At 42.5% G+C, this 18,162-nt stretch overlaps 1 protein-coding gene across 1 annotated transcript in view; it reads left to right on the top strand.

Annotated features, from left to right (window-relative positions):
• Positions 1-17,906, top strand: part of LOH12CR1 (loss of heterozygosity, 12, chromosomal region 1) — a gene marked incomplete at its 5' end in the record, with an annotated part of 68,707 nt that extends 50,801 nt beyond the window's left edge. Inside the window, one exon of the mRNA XM_010076442.1 lies at positions 17,676-17,906. Within this exon, the coding sequence (XP_010074744.1) occupies positions 17,676-17,906 (231 nt within the window). The remainder of the gene's footprint in view (positions 1-17,675) is intronic.
• Positions 17,907-18,162: the final 256 nt, after the last annotated feature.

Genomic DNA, 18,162 nt, shown 5'->3' with positions numbered 1-18,162 from the left:
GATCTGCTTAAATATTCAATGATACTGTCAGGGAGGAAATTAATTCCTAGGGTGAGCATCCTGCAATTGGATTGTCTTTCTCATATGTAACTACTGATGTTGGAAGCTGTAGGATTGCTGACGGATGGTTTTTTTTAAAGTCAAGACAGATTGGCATGAGAGGAGATGCCATTTGAGAGTCTTCTCTCACATACTCCCAGATGTGTAGAACTGTTGAGTGCCACATATGTTAAGAGTCCACAAGACCAAATACCTTTCAGTGTCAAAAGAAAAAATTTTGAGCAGGTGGTTAATTTTTATTCATGCAATATAAACAATGACCTTGATTCGTTGTTGCTCTATTGGCTTAGAGTTAAGAAAATCCCACATGACAAACTGGATAATAAATTTGATTCATGGGCTGTTTTGAGAAGCTGCTGTCATCATGAAGTTGTAAGTCCAAAATAATGTGGGAGCCATTAAAGAGGCCTTTTTACTTCGGTGTATCAAGATCTGAGGCCAGCTATTACACAAGATGTAAAGATATTTGCAGATGTTGGTGACTCAGATCACACAATCTCAGAAATGGTATTTAATTGCCAGCCTAATGACAGTGTACTGCATTAATCCAAGCAGATTGTAATTCTTTTGGCTATTAAAGTGTGAGAGGGAATATCAACAGGATTTAAAGTCGTGGTAGACACCACCGGTACAATCAGAGTTAGTTGGATTTGCCTTCTATAGGGCAAGTGGCAGAGTCCCTTTTAAATTAGCTATGGTCCTGTTTTCTTCCAGTACATAAGGCTTATGATTTTTTTTTCATGTAAAATCAATAAAATTATGATACTGGTATTGTCACTAACTTCTTTAACACAGACTCCTCTCTGACAAAGTGAAGGAGAAATGGGCAACTCTGTAACTCAGGCAACTGACATAGTTGGATTGGGGTTTTTTTTGGTCACAACACTTAAGCAATTTCAGATGCTTTCAATCCTTCTGCCAGATCTGGTGGGTTTTTACTGTTAATTTTCCTAATAATTTTTAAATGTTTTTCTTGCATTGGCTGTTCTGCGTGTGTGTTCTGGAGGAGCCGGGTGGGACCCACTCAACTTAAATCATTCTTTCCAAATTGTTTGGGTTCTCCTTGGTGCATTAAATCGAACCGCTGTTGACAGTTGTTGACAGCAAGGGGTGCAGCTGAACTAGAGCAGGGTATGTCTCTTGTTACAAGTGCAGACAAAGGAAATTGCATTTGGCTGCACCCATTTGTCAGCAATGATTTAGTTTCGCCATGTAGACAAAGCTTTGACCATCGGTAAAGAGTAAAAATGAAAGAAAACGAGGTGTGTTGTGAAAAGTATAATGTGTGTATGAGCTGGACAGTAAATTATTTTATCCTTATTTCAGTAGTCAATATTTCCCTTTTTCTATCTTTAATGCTGTAAGCATTGAACTGTTTTTCTTCCAATAACAGACTTACCAAGTGACCGATGCTTTTAACTTCCCTACAAAATGTTGGTGAGCTTCAGTCCCTGTTTTCCTACCATTTGCCTGGGGTATGTTCACTTTACAGACTGTAACTGACTGTACTCAGTGCAGTAATAGTTCTACAGTATAGTATGCTACAGTCATACTGCCTGCAGCGAGGATTTTTTTTAGTCTTTCCTCGACAAAACGTCCCAGGGCAAATATCTTTTGCTCATTGTCTGTCCAGAAAAAGTTTTCCTGTTTTCTGGCAAAACTCAGAAGTACTGTTGTAAATTTATCGGTCCTCGCTAACTCGTAATTGACTGTGGCGGTTTGGAAATCGGCACACAATCTGAATTAAAATGGCTCTTAACGAGGAAGAGGGTAAGCTAAGGAAAACAAAAACGTTGCATGACAGTAGTTATTGCAGATCTAAATAGAGCCATCTGTGTGTTCCCTTACTTTGGGGACCAAAACAGTCTAGCTTTGCTCTCCATCTCATTTTCCAGTTCAGCAAGAATCTCTTTGCAGTGTGTTGTCTGGATCTGTATCTGCTCCTAAACGAAGAGCCATTGCGGCTTCCAGGTTGCTGTGACTATTCTCTTTCAAGAAGAAATACATTTACCCAAGTGTTTCCTTGAAGGGGAAAGAATTGAAGATGTGATTGAAGGTAGTTGACTCAACTCTCTTCAGCACTTACACTTACTTGTACCTGAACTGTTGGTTTTGTAAGGACTGATTTTTATCACAATAGGCTTTGTCTTCACTGCCAAAAAAAAAAAAAAAAAAGGCTGTACTTGTATCTTTTTAGGGAAAAATAACCACTATGCATTAAATATTATGTTACATATTAATTTTTGGCAGCTGATTCACCATCTGTTGCAAATACTGCATTAATTCCAGGACCACTGAAATATTTAGGATTCTTTTTAATTTTTTCTCTTTATCAGTTTGAAAAACAACAGAACAGCAATTTGGGATTTATGTTATGTCTTAATCCAGGGTTATGGCATCTCACAAAATTTGATAGTTGAAAGCCTGTATGCAGCATTTTCTGGGTAATTTGTCTACTCTTTAGTATTTTGTAGGATGAAAATTTTTAACTTACTGGATGAATCACCATGTTATTGACTTCTGGAGGCATTCTCTTCAGTTGGGTCTGGGAATGGGATCTAGTCTGTCTACTGATGATATGTTGGACCCATGTAAGCTTGTTATGTATGTATGCTAGGAAAAAGGTGCCTTTTTAAAACCCATTAGATAATGTGTTATAAAATGGTAAGATATAAAAGGCAATTATAGCTAGTTAACAGGTTAAATTGATCTTACTGCGCCTTGGAGCTTTTACCAAATGTGCTTAATGATGGGGATAAGAGTTGACCGTGCACCTAACAGAGACTGTAATACTTTAGGCTAAAAGTTGCAGGGATGAACCATGATGTGCTAAGCCAGGATAAAACAATCTCTGTCTGTGTATTCTTGGGTGTTGTATATATAAATTAAAAAAAAAAAAACTCTGTAGTGTATTTATCTTCATGACAACAAAAAAAAGCTCAACTACACTGTTCTTCCTTTGTTTCTGTGGTGGGTCTAGTGTCTTTGATGTAGATAGAAGGTCTTAACTTGCTGCATCCCACATCTGTCTCAGCCATGATGATGCAGTACACCTGTGTTACAACTAGTTTGAAGTTTTGTGCAACTCCGGCTGCCATTGGATTTGAGACCTGCACGTGCTTTCTTTGCCAAGGTGCTCTGCCTCAGTCTCGCGACCTGTAAAATGTCTGCATTAACACAAGGTGTTCAAGAAACGTGTAGATGTGGTGCTTCGGGACATGGTTTAGTGGGTCAGGTGGTGTAGGGTTGATGGTTGGACTCGATGATCCTTGATGTCTTTTCCAACCTTAATGATTCTATGATTCTATGATGGGTTTCTGCCAAGGTTAGTCTGATGGCAAATGTTAACCAGCACTAAATATTAGGTATGACTGGGAGGAAAGAAGCAAATGAAGCAGGGAGAGGGCTACTTTACATTAAGTCCATATCATTGGAGGATGTCTCTTTTGGGTGGCAAGCAAAGAATTTGGAAAGTCATCTGACAGGGGATGGTGAATAACAAAGAATGGGAAACAAGTAGGATAGGTAAAGGCTGGGGAGCAGAACTAAATTTTCAGAAAGGGCCCATGACTTTGTGTGCCTCCAAAATTGTCTCATTTTAATGTCTTAAAGATTATTTTTCATGTGTTAGATGCTAAGCTTCTTAAAAATCACATCCTTCAAAACAGTTGAAGCTGAGTGTCCAAAAATTACTAGTCTCATTTGAAAATGTAAGCTTAGCTGCTTTCTGTGAAAGCAGAAGGGAAGCTGAAAGCCATCTGAGGTCCTTTGACAGCATTTTTTACTAGTCTTCCAATGTTGGCAAAGGGGATATGCTACTTTAACTGTGCTTGAAATGCATTAAGTAGATTATTAGGAGGGCTCTTAGACTTTGCCCTAAACCCAAATATCAGTGTAGTGTATCTGGAGCTTTTATTGCCATAGGCAACCCAGGCTGACAACAACTTTGAAAACAGAACAATTTTTACAGTACAAAACGAAATTAAAATATCTCAGTCTAAGCTGACACATACCTACAGGAAAAAGTTAACAAGTTTTCAAATTGTAAAATTTTATATTTTTAACAAATGTGATGGTGGAGTAGTTAACTTTTGTCCAGGCAGACATTAATATCAGTAATTAGTTTGCTGTATAGCAAATTAGTGTATGGCTTGTTTCATACCTGTAAATTCCTCTATGGGAATGGCTCGTTATTTTGAAGAAATATTCCAGAATAAGATGTGAATGGATTATTTTTCTTTTACCAGCTTGCTTCAAAAAGTAGTTGTAATGGGCTAGTATGTAGTTAAGATGTCCAGAAATACAGCAAGTATTTGGCAAGTAAATAATTGTTGAAGCTACATGTACACCACATCGTGTCTCCCGATACATTTTAGCTGTTTAAAATTACAGGTAGGAGTTAAGTCATTATTTTATATAAGCAAGAAGTCTAGTGCACTTGACAGATGAACAGGAAAAGCCCTTTTAAATACCAGCATTATATACAAGCACGTCTTAGCTTATCCCATGCGCTTAAGACTCATAAATTGTGATTCATCCATTCATGTCACCACGTGTATGAAGTAAAACATGCCCATCAATTTGAGGATTTAGGAATTTAAGTTTATTTTTTGTGAATGCCTTGTGGCTTTTTGACCCTTATGACAACTACACTATTTCAGTGGCATTGAGCGTTTCTTTTATTGAAGAGACCTGTCACCTAGTGGGAAAATGTGCTGGGGCCTGCAGAGGTCATCAAGATGGTTTTGTTTCAGCCTGAGGGAAGGACAGGTTCGCTATGGGCAGGGCTCGCGGCTTTGAACCCCTCTCATTCTAGAGACGAGAAGGCTGTCAGTGGTAAGAACAGCTTATAAAGGTTTGACATCCCCCAGTGGGAATTAAAGGACAAGGCATGTTGAAGGTGGTGATAAAGGGAAAAGCTCTCTAAATGTGGGAAGCAATTCCATCATTGGGAATGAATCAATGAATGCTGGACCAGACACCTTGGAAGAATATTGCCTGGCTGGGGACTATGTTGGTGCAGTGCAGGATCCCATTAAGCAAGGCAGCAATTAGACTCGGGGTGCATATCTGCTGCAAGCACTCAATTTCTAATGGGCAATGCACTATGGGCACTCTGAGCAGAAAGATTTGGAGTGTCTGGGATTCATCCCGTGCTCGAGTCACAATTGACCAGTGTCCCTTCAGATAATGGACTCCAGTGAAGGAGGAGTTTTGTGGAGGTGTTTTTTGTTTGGTCTTTGGTTTTGTTTGTTTTAGTACTCTGCTGAGTGAGGTGTTTGTTGCCATTCCTGTTAGTTATGGTTTCCCTGTAGGTGGTTTCAGAGCTGAGTTTCCAAAACTATTTGTGAAACCTGTTTTCAGCAGACATGCCCTGTGACTGATGCACGTCTGACTACACTGAATTAGGTCAGCAGAATATGAATGTCCTCACCAAATTCAAAGTGCTGATTTGACTTCAGGCCTTTGCTTCAAGGTCCATGTGCTCTTATGGATCAGACCACTAAGTTACCTTTCATCCCATTAAAGGGAAGGGCTCAGAGGATCAAAAGGGAGCCTGTTAAATGAAGCCTAGCAAAAGTGAAAATGGAGATGTGTCTAGTTTTGACAACAACATATAAATACTTTCTAGATGAGGCTGTGTTAACTTCTGAGCAAAATTGAGCTTTCTGGTTCACAGACTTCAATTAGCAATGCCCTAAATCCAGGCAAAGAGGCCTGAGAATTCCTTGGGATGCAATATTTCTGGAATGGGTAGGAACCTGGGTTGAAATGCCACTTGTATTTTCAAAGGATTTAATATGCTGCCATAACTAGCTAGAGAAGCCAGAGAACATAGTGTTCTGTGAAAAAATCGGTACCTTAAATACAGTCTTCAGCATCTTGGAATTATGAGGTTGATGAGGGCTGTGGCAATCTATCACATTCTTTATTTTTCCTCTCTTCTGTGATAAAGTGTTATTTATAAAGGCTGGAATCTTAACTGAACAGGCGCCACCATACAGACATAAATGTGCAGGGTTGTTAAGCTGGAAACTACCTTCATGTCCTCTTGCTTGTTTTTCTCCAGCTTGATGCACAAGTAGCTTGAATTCTTGAGTGGTGGGGTGATGTCTTAACCAGCCAGCATCAAAATGAGAAACTGCTTTTGAAAAAGCTTCACAAATGTTACTGTAATACATCGAATGGATGTCTTGCTATGTATGCCCGAGGCAGATGACCAGTGCTCTGTTGTACATGAACTTTATGAAGTGATCTAGCAGTTATTAAGGAAGAGGAAAGATTGTTTGCACTTGTGACAGCCTGAAGTCTGTTGCATTAACATGCACTGCTTCATTTGGTGTCATAAAAAAAGACCAGTCCCTCCCTCCTGGAATATATGTGTGAAATCAGTTCCAGCAAGTTCCCTTCTCTTCTGCTTTGGTTTCTTACGGCCTTTTGAGAAAAGATCTAAACTGGAATCTTTTCCACCAACACATTTCCAAGGAAGAGTAGAAAATTAAACAAGCATCCAGCAATCAGAAAGGTTTGTATTCTTATAGAACTTGGGTGCTTAAGAGACTAGCACTGAAGATTGGAAGTCTAGTATGCCAAGGCTTTTATTAACACAAAAGTCAGGATTAGTGCATGGAGTTTATGATTATCAAGTACCAGAAGGAACAGAATTCACTTTCTTCTCACAGCCTGTTTAAACTAGGAAATTAGGTTTCTTATTCTAGCCTTGTTTCCCCAGGTGGAAAAAAACCCAAACAACAACCACCACCAAAAAAAATACCCACCCCAAAACACCGGAGATCTTCAAATAGATTTAAGCATTGAAGTCCATTCCAGAGTTAGCAGACTTTATATTGAATTCATGCATGAAACAGATTTGAGATACGAAGAAAGCAAATAGCAGCCTGGGCTGTATCGTGCAAGGTACTCCCACAAGAAATAGGAACATATGGATTGTGCTGCACAAGGCTGTGAGACAAACTCTGACGCACCGCGTGCAGCTCTTGCTATGTTTAAGGAAGGGGAGTCTGTAGTACGACAGAAGGGCTATAAGGATGCTGGGGGTGAGGGAGTGGACAACCTCTGTGAGGAAACTGGAAAAGCTTTACTTGTTTGGCTTAGTCAAATGAAGACCAAAATTGGTATGATTTAGCTTTTTAAATAAGTCTGGGATTAGTGTAGGTTGAAAATGGTCTTCTCGCTCCCTGCTGGCCTGTGTTGATATAGGAAAAGTCACTTTACAGGCTTAGATTCTTAATGGTTGCCTCCTGTTTCAATGTTGAATTGAAATTTTCAAGGTGCCAACTCTACCCCTAAGTGAGAATTGGGCAAGGCGGGGAGGCATCAGGAATGCTTGCTAAAAGCTGTTCAGCAGTTTGATATTCATTTTAGATTGGTTAGCCAGTATTATTTGCAAATATTTGGAGTTGCACTGATGACTTAAAGATGCTAGGTAGTAGGCTGGGGGTAGCAGGGTTGACCTTGTGCTTGCAGCTCTATAATTAGTATTCTGATAACAATCAGATGTGATCTGCAGAGATGACTTGATGTTGAAAGTATTACAAAGCCTTAGTGCAAGTAATCTGCCCATCTTGCTTTTTTTATGAAGGGTAGGGTTTCCTTAATGTTTCTGTGCCATTGGGGCATGAATGTTTCTATATGAGAACATTATTAGCCATTATTTCAACACTGCTCTAGATGTATGAAACATATCATTTACTAGTAATTAATTTGTGTGGGCGTTGTTCCTGACTGGATGTGTCATCTACCTCTGGAAGCCCGGATAAAATGCTGAATTATAGTATAGTAGAATACCCTGTAATCAAGTGTATGAACTGCGCCAAACTGTAGTGTGGTGGACAAGAAATAAGACTTTATTTTTTTTTTTTTTTCCTAGCAGAAGTGAAAATGTTGTATTTGAAGACAAGTTGCTGGGACTTGCAAGTTTTCTAAAAGCTAAATTCCGGTGCTCAGGTAGCTGTTGTAAACCACACCAACATAAAAGCAATATAGAGCACGGATTTTATAAGAGTTTTTAAGGTCAGAAAAGATTCTTGGGTCACAGTCTTTCCTTTTCCTTAATCCAGTCCATAGAATTTAATTCTTGTTTGTGCCTGACCTAAGCTACACGGGAGCTGAAGATGAACTACTTACTTTTCAGTTGTAAGTTCTCCTGCCAGGTCATGGTGTAAATTTTCAAATGCCTTCTTGCTTTTGATCAATTTGTTCTAGAGATCCATTTGTAGACATAAACAAGGAGGGAGAAATACTTGATCTTCTGTGAAATTTGAGGCCACTGCAGCTCAATACAATAAAAATGGATGCTCAGAGTGGATTAGAGTTACCACTGCTCACTGAGCTTTTGTCTGAATAATTGATTGGTGGTGGTGGTATGTACTCTTACTATCATATTTTGAAGAATAGTCTGTAACTTCAGAAGAGCTTGCGAAGGAAATGATCTACAACACTCAAGATTTTCTTGAGGCTTTCCTGAAGCCAAAGACGATCAGATATTGTGACCTCCAGAAAAGTGCTGGGACGTTTGAGCTTCAGCACTGTGTAAGTATGGTGGAGTCAGTCTCAAACTCTTCTGGGAATGAACAAGTAGATCCTTCCCTTCTCATCATCACTGGAAGGTTTGAACATGAAACAGACGATGCAGAGCTTCAAAAAGATCTTCCAGAATTTTTTCATATTATCAATGGCTAACATTGTTAGAGCTAACATACTGTTGAGTTTCCCTGGTGAGAAGAAGTTGATTTGGACATTTTGTATCAGAACTGTAGCTGCTGGAGAAAGAACAGAAGCTTCATCTGAGCTGTCAGATGTCCAGAAATCCTGACTGCTAGGCTTGTGCCCCTGAACATCTCGTGCTTCAGCCTTGCATGTATACAGGCTATTTGCACAGCACATGGGAGGTAGGTCTGATGCAACCAGATGTGTTGGACTAGTTCTGTAAATGCAGCATGATGCTTGAACCCATCTTTGCAGTTCCCCAGACAAAAAAAAGAGGGAGTTCTAGATAATCCTTTTACCACTTCACAAATTAGGAAATGGTTAAAGCTCATCTCCTTTGCATTCTCTAAGAACAGTCTTAAGAGCTTTTTATTTTTAAGCAGTGTTGTCTTCTGGAAAAACACTTTCTTCTTAGTGTGTCCAACCCTGGCTAAATAAGGCCAAAGTTAGCATCCCCCTTTGAAAAATTTTGAAAGACCTTCTGTAGGACATCTGGAAAAGACGACCTACAGGTCCCAAGTGCGAAGCTGAGAATAGTATCATTAGATCAGATGGCTTGCAAATGTCATGATGCTAACTCTTTTAGATAGCACCTTTTCATTCTGAAATGAGAACGGTGGTGTTTTCTGAAAAACATCTCATTAATGATAGTGGTCATCTCTTTTCAAATTGAAGCTTATTCTTGATAGGAAAACCAACTTGTTTAAAGCTAGTAATTCTGACATACTAGAACTACAAAACTGGAATTTATGATAAAATAAAACCCTACGGGCAATTAACATTTGCAAGTGCTGTTATCCTATAACAGTCAAGCTCTGGCTGGGTATGGGAGTGTTATGAACTAGTAATATGGCAGCAGTGTGAAATTGGGAAATGAGGGAATTGAAGGCTGTGTTTTGTAGCAGAATTATTAGGTAGGGTTAAATAGAGTTGTGCAAGTTATCGCTTAAGCAACAGATCACACTAACAGATACAGATTTTTCTTTCTTTAGGAACAGCTGATTAAGGACAGGTTAGGAGTTTCTGATTTGTTTGTATGGAGTTGTACTCCACAAAACAGAGGTTTTGTGAGGACGTACCCACGGGTTCATTTCTCTTTTGTGTTGTCTGGGTGTTTTTTTTAATACTCATTTTTCTTAAACTTTGTCATTTAGGAGAGGTATGGAAGCATTTCTAATGCTTTGAATGTAACATAACTTTTTTTAGTCTTGGTAAATTGTAGAGATGACTTTTTCAATAGATGTAGATTGTTTTATGAAAGCAGCATAAAAAAAGTGTTGTTACTAGTTAAGGTCAGTGAGCTAGAAATTGCTGTAACCTTTTCTTGGTGACATTTTAGAAAACTTACAGATAGATACTTTTTTTTTCCCCTCTGTGATGGGTTAGCCCTTGGCTGGGGGCCAAACCACACACCGCTCACACAATTCCCGCCCCCCCATCCAAGGATAGGGGAGAGAGTTAAAGGGGTAAATGGAAAAAAGACTCGTGGGTTGAGATAAGGACAATTTAATAACTAAACTACAATAATATTGAAAAATAATACTATATACAAATATACATAATGAGTGATACACAGTGATACTGCCCCCCCACACACCTGATGATAGACTCAGCCTGTTCCCGGCTAGCAATTCCAGAGTAGGGAGAGAGAGTGTCCCAAAACCACACTCACGATTCCCCCAGGTGGGGGGTGCACCGCTCCTGGAGGCACTCACAGAATGGAGATAACAGTCCGAGCATCCCAGACCGAGAGCTGACCGGGGAGGGGGGGGAGCGACCACCTGGCCCCGGCTAACGATCCTGGAGCGGGAGAGTCTCGAAACTCACAGAATGGAGATAACAGTCCGAGTGTCCCAGACCGAGAGCCGACCGGGGTATGGAGGGGGGGAAGGCCTTGGGAGACCAGCCACCTGGAGCGAGATGATCTGGAGCCAAGAGAGATCCGGAACAAAAAGGGACGATCTTCCGGAGGGTCCTCACCTATATACTGGGCATGACGTGTATGTTATGGAATAGATTATTGGCTACTCTGAGTTTTCAATCTTAACCTAAGAGCAAATCTGGCTGTGTTTCCTCCCTGGTCTGCTGTCCTTGGCAGCAGCACAAAACATCACTTCTTATTAGCTTTTTCTTAGCACAAATCCAAAACACAGCCTCTTGCTAGCTATTGTGAAGAAAGTTAACTCTGTCTCTGCTTAGCCCAGGACACCCTCCCAAGAAACTTGTTGTGTATTTAAAAGTTTGATGCAGCTACAGCAAACGCTGGGTTAGGATCCAGGCACATGTGCAGTGGGAGAGATGGTGCTTCTCTTCACATGATGGTCCTGCCGCTTCTGTGACTGTCAGGCTCACAGGTCAGGCCAGCAAGCTGATGGGACACAAGACCAAACCACTAAAGAAAAGAGAGCCTGGGAAGATCAAGCTTATTTTCTCCCCTGCCCCTCCCCAATTTATGTGCAGAACTGGTCCCATGATCATACAGCTAATTTGAAGATGAGGAGTGGGACTGCTGTTTTGCAGCCTGAGGTTGCATTGGATTTTGTGTAATGTGAAACTGTGCCCCGAGTTTAACTTGCTTATGTTATGGTTTAGCTGTTTTGAGGGAGAAGGATGATGTCGGTGGTGTTGAGGGAAATGTAAGTAAAGAAAGTCCAGTAGAACAGGACTGTGATATAAGATATATCCAAGCTGGAGAGCTGGCTATAGCGTCTACAGCACAGATTCCAGATGGCTGCTGGTTGTCAGGCTTTCTTCTCAGTCTTCTCCCACCTCTGTGAAGTGGGGCCCTGCTTTTTCAAGTGCTGGGAAGTCTACTTGTTCATTAGTGCTGGGTGAGAGTTCGGTATTGTTTTAATCATAGCTTTAGGACTTTTTTTTTTTTTTAGCAACAGTTAGTGATAGCAGTCATAACTTAAGCTTGGGGGCCTGCCAGTTGGCAGAGGGATGCTGGTAGCTCTCAAGCAGGGAAGGCTCAAGTCAGAGCTGAGGGAGACATGGGCTGCGGAGGTCAGACCGCAGGATAGCGACAAACATATCCTGTCCAATAATGCAATGTGCAGGAAGGTAGAAAAGCTAATTTCAGGAATGAACCTTCTGATTCCTTTGAATTCTGAATTCTTTTGTGCAGCCCAATGCCTCCCAAATTAATTAAGTTGCAGATACAGCAGCCTATCTTACACTAACATGTATCTATTACAGCTCTAAGGCACCAGGTATGGATGTAGCTGTAGATTTTTTTGAAGTGTGTGGCTGTGCTGGCTGGGCACTGAGGTACTTGTTCGTATTACTATAACTCAATGCTAGAGCTAATTAAAATGATTACTCTTTGTTCTCTAACTTGACTGTGATCTGTGCAATGCTCAGACAGAATAACCCTTGGCAATTGTTTACAGCAACGACAAATTACAGAGGGAGCAAAAGGAACATTTTGGCATGGGATTTGGTCTTGGATGTGATAAGCAGAACTTAAACACAAATTATAATTGTTTACCTGGCAGTGGCGCAGAGGAAGGGTACTCATGGGAGCTATACTCATGACCGATGCTGAGAAGGACGTGGGTTCCTTGGCCGGGTGTCTCTGTTTTCTACCCTGGCAAAGATGCTACCTTATCACTTACTAGTGTGTGGGATGAGTGGGAGAAACAGAGGATGTTCCCCTCATCAGGAGGTCATCACAATCTATTGTGCTGACTTTGCGTGACATTATCAAAGAGAGAAGGAGGGAGTAAAAAAAGCACCATTCATTGAGCACATTTGTTTTCAAGCAGTACAGAAAGAGGAGCTGTCTTCAGTTTTAAGTGCATTGATTGAAAAGCATTTTCACACCAGCACATCGTGATTAATATTCCATGCAGCCGTGTTCCTGCCTGTCAGTTTCTGATGTGGTTTTTGTGCAGCTGCAGGAAGGAGTTCATTTAACCCCAGCTAGACACCTGACAATGTGAAGGGAAAGGCTGCTTGTGCTCGGAGCACCATTCTAGCAAGTGAACTTTCTGGAATAGGGATTGCGCCTGAATTGCTGTGGTTTTTTTTCTGAGTGGCAGCCATATGGCATGGAAGCTAACAGCACATTGTTAGGGCAGAGGGACACAGGACAAGTGGATGTCTAGCTGAGCTCCTTGAAGGCTGTTGCTGAGTCGGGGAAAAGCGAAACATCTTCTTGCCTTATTGGCATTTTAAGGAGGGAGTGGAGAAGCTGGGAATGACAGAGCATCCTCTTAGGAGAGATGTATCTGTTTTGTTGCAAATGTTAGCAGTGCCTCTAGAAATTTGATTCCAAGTTTAATGAATTTCTGATACCGTTTGCATGTTCTGCAACCAGGGAAAAATGTGTCTAGCTGTAGTTTTCAGTCTCAGTCATTGAAGTAATAAGATGTGACCTCTGTTTCCAAGAGCTCAGGACACTTCCATGCCCATAACAGAAGTTCTATAAAACCATGCCAGGTAAGAGGTGTATATATATAGGGCACTGGCTGGTTTTCAGTGTGGTCTCTTGAAAAGAACTGGGCAGTGTCCAGTGCTGACCTCAGTCTTTTTGTGGGCTAAATTAATGTCTTTATTCTGCTTGGCAGTGTGGGCCAAGAAGAATTCTAAAATGAATGCAAGAATTTGTGGTGTGCAAAGATGTTTGAAAGTCCCCTCAATTGTTTTTGTGTTTCATCAGTGTGTTGTTACAAATGGACCTGTGTAATGCAGAGGAGAGTCTGCGAGCCCTTACTTGGTTGACAATGTGGATGGTATACCAGGAAGGGCTGTGCTGGAGCCCTTTTAAGTAGGGGAATATCCATCTTGTGCTGTTGTTGGAAGTAATTATAAATCTGTTTTCATTTGAAGAAAGAAAATCCCTGTAGATGTCATTTCATGTTTAAAATGTGAAGCTGAGGCATAAATTAATATTATGCTGCTACTGATCCACGTAGGAGTCATGAGGTTTGAAATAGAAACAGACCCAAATTCTCAGTGTCACTGGCTGTACAAAAAAGATACATCATGCTGGAAGGTGAGTTCTAGGCTTGTCCATTTTTCTGATACTATATTTCTAAAAGAAAAACTGAAAAAATTCTTCCATCCTTTTTGATGTAGGAAGGGGAAAAAATGCTGTCTTCTACTCTTGGCATGTGCAGCCTCAGGTTTGCTGCTTTAACAGGAAGAATCGTTTTTGGAAGGAAATAAAATGTGCATTGGAAACTCTCACCCCTTCACTGAGAACATGTTTTTTTTCTCAATACCAGCCTGGGCAGAACCTCTCACTTTGACAAAAATTAGGACCAGGACCTAGCATGCTGGGCTCTGCCCTCTGCTTTTGTTCTGTTGCTTCTTAACAGGCTTCAGGTCCAGTTTTTTGACTCTCCAAACTCTTACGTACCTGTAAGGTGGGGATGAGGATAGCTTACTTAGTGGTGATGTCTGAAGGAGAAACTGGTGATGGTGAAGCCATTGAGGGGCTGGTGAAAGCACAACTCCACATCTGTCATGACTTACGGGTACAGAGTGGTGACCTGCCCATGGGGGAGCTGCCCACAGCTGTGGTGGCCTGGCGTAGTAGGAAGCTTGAAGCAAGCAGGGCAGAAGGAATGGCTCAGATAAACACTTGGCAGATGGTTGCAGGGCAGTGGAAGAGCTGCTGGCTCTCAGGCGTCTTGCTGGGCTTCCCACAGAGCTTCTTAGCCAGGGGTGGGCAAGAAGGCTGGGTACTAGAGTGTTTTTCAGACGAGACTGTGGCAGGGCCTCCTGTTGGGGGAGGTGGGAGTTGATGGGAGCTGCTCAGAAGAAGGCAAACTCACGCATCTGACCCACGAGGGTGTCTTGAAAAGCATGCTCTGCCTTGGCTATAGGCAGGGGAGCAGACTCTTTGCCTAAGCTCTCCTTCTCCAGATGCTTTTTATTGCTACTGTGTGGAATTAAATAGTAGGGAATTAAGTGGATTCTTACAAGCCTTCCCTGTTCATCACAGATTCCCAAAGGACAGTTTTAGGCTCTGTGGTGGGTAAGTGGGGCTGACCCTCTGAGTCCTGCAGCTGAAGGCCCCGTCTGAGTGCCAGAGGAACAGGACTGCATGCCAGGAGAGGTAAAAGCGCACGGTTTGGCACTGGCAAAGCTTGCTTGGAGGGGGCAGGAAGGATGTGTGTATTTAGGCCTGCTTCAAGGAAAGCTGCAAAGAGGCATTGGCATTTATATACAGGAGTCAACATGTAGGGTTTGGGGTTTTTTTCTAGTTAAAAAGACCAGGTTCATTCTGAGTAAAAATTGGCCTTTCCTCACAATTACTCAACTTCGGTCCTCCTTGCTGTGTTGCTGGCTGTGCAGCTGCCGTGGCCTCCCGCAGCAGGCAAACTGGAATGCTAGGGGTAGGGAAACCATAGGAAATGCTTACTTCCACCCTTTCTCCTTTTTGTGAGGCAGCTTTTTTATAGCCATTGTCAATGTGTCCAAAAGTAGCAAAGAGCTTGGAAGGCCACTCCACGTTTCTTCTTTTTGCAGGCCAGCTTGAGCTGCTCTCCGTGTACCCCTCTAGGAAGTGGACATTACTGCTGTTTACACAAGGAGTCCAGAAGTCAACAGATGAAAATCATTGGAATGGAGAGAAAAGGGAGCCTTTGTGGTTTTGGGTTTTTTTGTTTGTTTGTTTGTTTGTTTGTTTCAGAGCTTGGTAGGTGTGTGCTTTGCCTTTTGCATAGCACTGTGAGGCCACATGGAGAACCTGCCTGTGGAGGAGAACACCAGAGGAGGTTTCTGCCCGGGTCCCCGTGCTGCTCAGTTTAATGAGGCGTGCTGGCTTTTGGCAGGTTTCCGACTGGCTGCCACTCCACACCACTGTCTCTCATTAAGCAGGGTGTTTTTAGGCGCTGGATTGAATTTACTTCCATCCCGTGCAGACCTGGTGGTGGTCTGCTTTTTACACACTCCAATTTACAGAGCTAGCACCAAGTTACTAATTTATTACGCTGGGGTTTTAATAGAAAACCCTGTGTAGGTTTAAATTGTTTCCACTCTATTTGAAGTTTCCTGCTCTGGTGGTTTTTATTTTGTCCCATGCATGAAAGCATGGAGGAAGGAATTCACAGGAAAGCACAGAGTCAAAAAGGGAGAATTTGGCCTGAGAGCACTAGAAAGTAGAGATGAAATAAAAGGTTAATTGGTACTAATGGAGGTGATAGGGGAAAAAAAAAAAAGCTTCCTAATCCCCATGACAATCCAGTGGAAACTTGTTTGTTTTCAGTGCTGTTTGTAACTTAGGTTTCTCAAGAAAATATTTTCTTGCTTGAGTGTTTTTTGTCTTGGTCCCTTCCCCAGGGCTTGAGAGGGACATTTGTCAGCAAACACAGCTCCTCTAGTTTTCCCTTCAGCGTCAAACATCACTGTCACCAACAGGACAGCAGTGCTTGGTCGGGTGGAACTTCCCTCCTCGGTGGGGGATCCCCCTTCTAGCTTTGCACTGCTTCCACCCAGTCCTCCCCTTGCTGCCGGCTCTCCCCTGCAGCCCTGCACTGCAGCGTGCTGGGTCAGGACAACACTTGCCCATTAAGTACTATGTAAGTCAGATCTGGTCAGCAAAGCTTGATTTTTAGCAGTGCACCGATCAATTTGTGTTGTCTCTGGTGATGGGTACAGTTGCTGTCCTCCACCGAATGTGTTGACTCTGTGGTCACACAGAGTGAGGGATGTTTGAACTGGGAACTCCTGGTAGACCTGGAGTCCTCAGTAGTGATTCCCTGAGGCTGCTTCATCATGAGTGGTGATCTCTTTCCTCTGGGAGTAATTAGATGGGAGAGGTTCAGAAAAACAGCTATAAGAGGCAGCAGCGGGCTAAAACTGGTCAGGGTGCCGAGTCCCAAGCAAAGGGATCACTTTCCTCTATGACAGAGTGTGGTTGCAAGATGAGTTCCAACCACTCGGACATACCAGTTTGGAGAGCCATCATAGTGGAGCAGCTGGGGTTGTTGAGCACAGCTGCAGCGACCTGAAGCAACTGAGCTTAAGGTGTGCGCTTTGAGGGCTTGGACCAGATCTGTTACCAAGCTCTCTGAATATATGATATGTCTTACAATGTGTAAAACAGCTTAAACCATTTGACTTGGCTTGTGTGTACAGTACTAGCGGCTATTGGCTGAATCCTGCCTGGAGTTTCCAGGTTTGGCTGAAGAGAAAGTTGGGCTGTGAATTATAAAGGCTACCTTCGTCGCTCAATGGCAGGAACAGCACTGCAGTTCCTGGCATTGTCATCACGCTAGAGCCGTGTTTGGGTACTTGCTGTGTTTAATTGCGTAGATGATTTACTTAATGTCTCTCCTGGGGTCACTCATAACACATTTATTTTTAGGATTCGGGGAAGTTAGGGACACTAGCAATCTATTATGGTTCTTTCCCAAGACAGGAGTTTTCCAAATGACGATGGTAACAACAGCAGTCAGTGGCTTAGTCGCAAAGTAACTTGGCTAAGCTGATAAAATTAGCTTAGCAACTGTGGTAGAGCTTAATGCTTGCAAATGAATGATCTCCACAGAAAATATACTACAGGTGTAGGTGGAGGCCATGAGTTCCCTGGGTCTGGATAACTTGAAGGGTATGTATATAGTTTATCGGAAAATCCCTGGCAGTGCCTGTTGGCTTTCAACCCTGTAAGCAAAGAATTTTCTGATCAAATACTCAGTGTTTGGAGGTAGACCTGAAGCGGTCATATGTCCTCCCTGGTACACAGCTATGAATCATTCTGTTTCATGACAAACTTGTTGTGCCACAACAGAGGAGCATCTTTGTACCTGGCTGGTAGCTCTAGTGGGGTGTCTAACATGCTTCTTGGTTGTTTTTAGGAAAGACAACATGCTGAAATGCCTGTGGTAACAGTCAGCCTAATGTGCCTCGCTCTGCTTGTTGTTTTTAAACAGATGGACCTCTCTGTGGAAACTCTTTATAGCTTCATGCAGGAGCGCCAGAAGAAGTATGCCAAGTATGCAGAGCAGATCCAGAAGGTCAATGAGATGTCTGCCATCCTCCGCCGTATACAGATGGGCATCGACCAGACGATCCCGCTGATGGAGCGACTGAACAGCATGCTGCCGGAGAGCGAGAGGTTGGAGCCCTTCAGCATGAAACCTGACCGGGAGCTAAAATCTTAGCTGGTCGGTAGGCTCCCCTTCCTCACCTTCCATGCTCCAGCGTTCAGCACAGACACACTTCCAACAGGCTGGACTGGCAGATGTTTGGAGGGGACAGCAGTGCTGCCTGACTCTCTGCCAGGGCATCAGAGGACGAGCAGCGTCAGCTGCCAGAACTGCACAGCCAGGAATCCAGGAGCTCCCTGGTCCCGTCGTCTGGAGAAAATTTACCGTTCTTTCATCTTCCTCCTCCTGCCCTTCCGTCTCCTTTACCGCC

This window comes from Pterocles gutturalis, unplaced genomic scaffold, assembly GCF_000699245.1.
Source record: "Pterocles gutturalis isolate BGI_N339 unplaced genomic scaffold, ASM69924v1 scaffold26708, whole genome shotgun sequence".
Taxonomy (NCBI): domain Eukaryota; kingdom Metazoa; phylum Chordata; class Aves; order Pterocliformes; family Pteroclidae; genus Pterocles; species Pterocles gutturalis.
The sequence above is the reverse complement of the archived record's forward strand: the minus strand, read 5'-3'. Positions and strand labels throughout refer to the sequence as shown.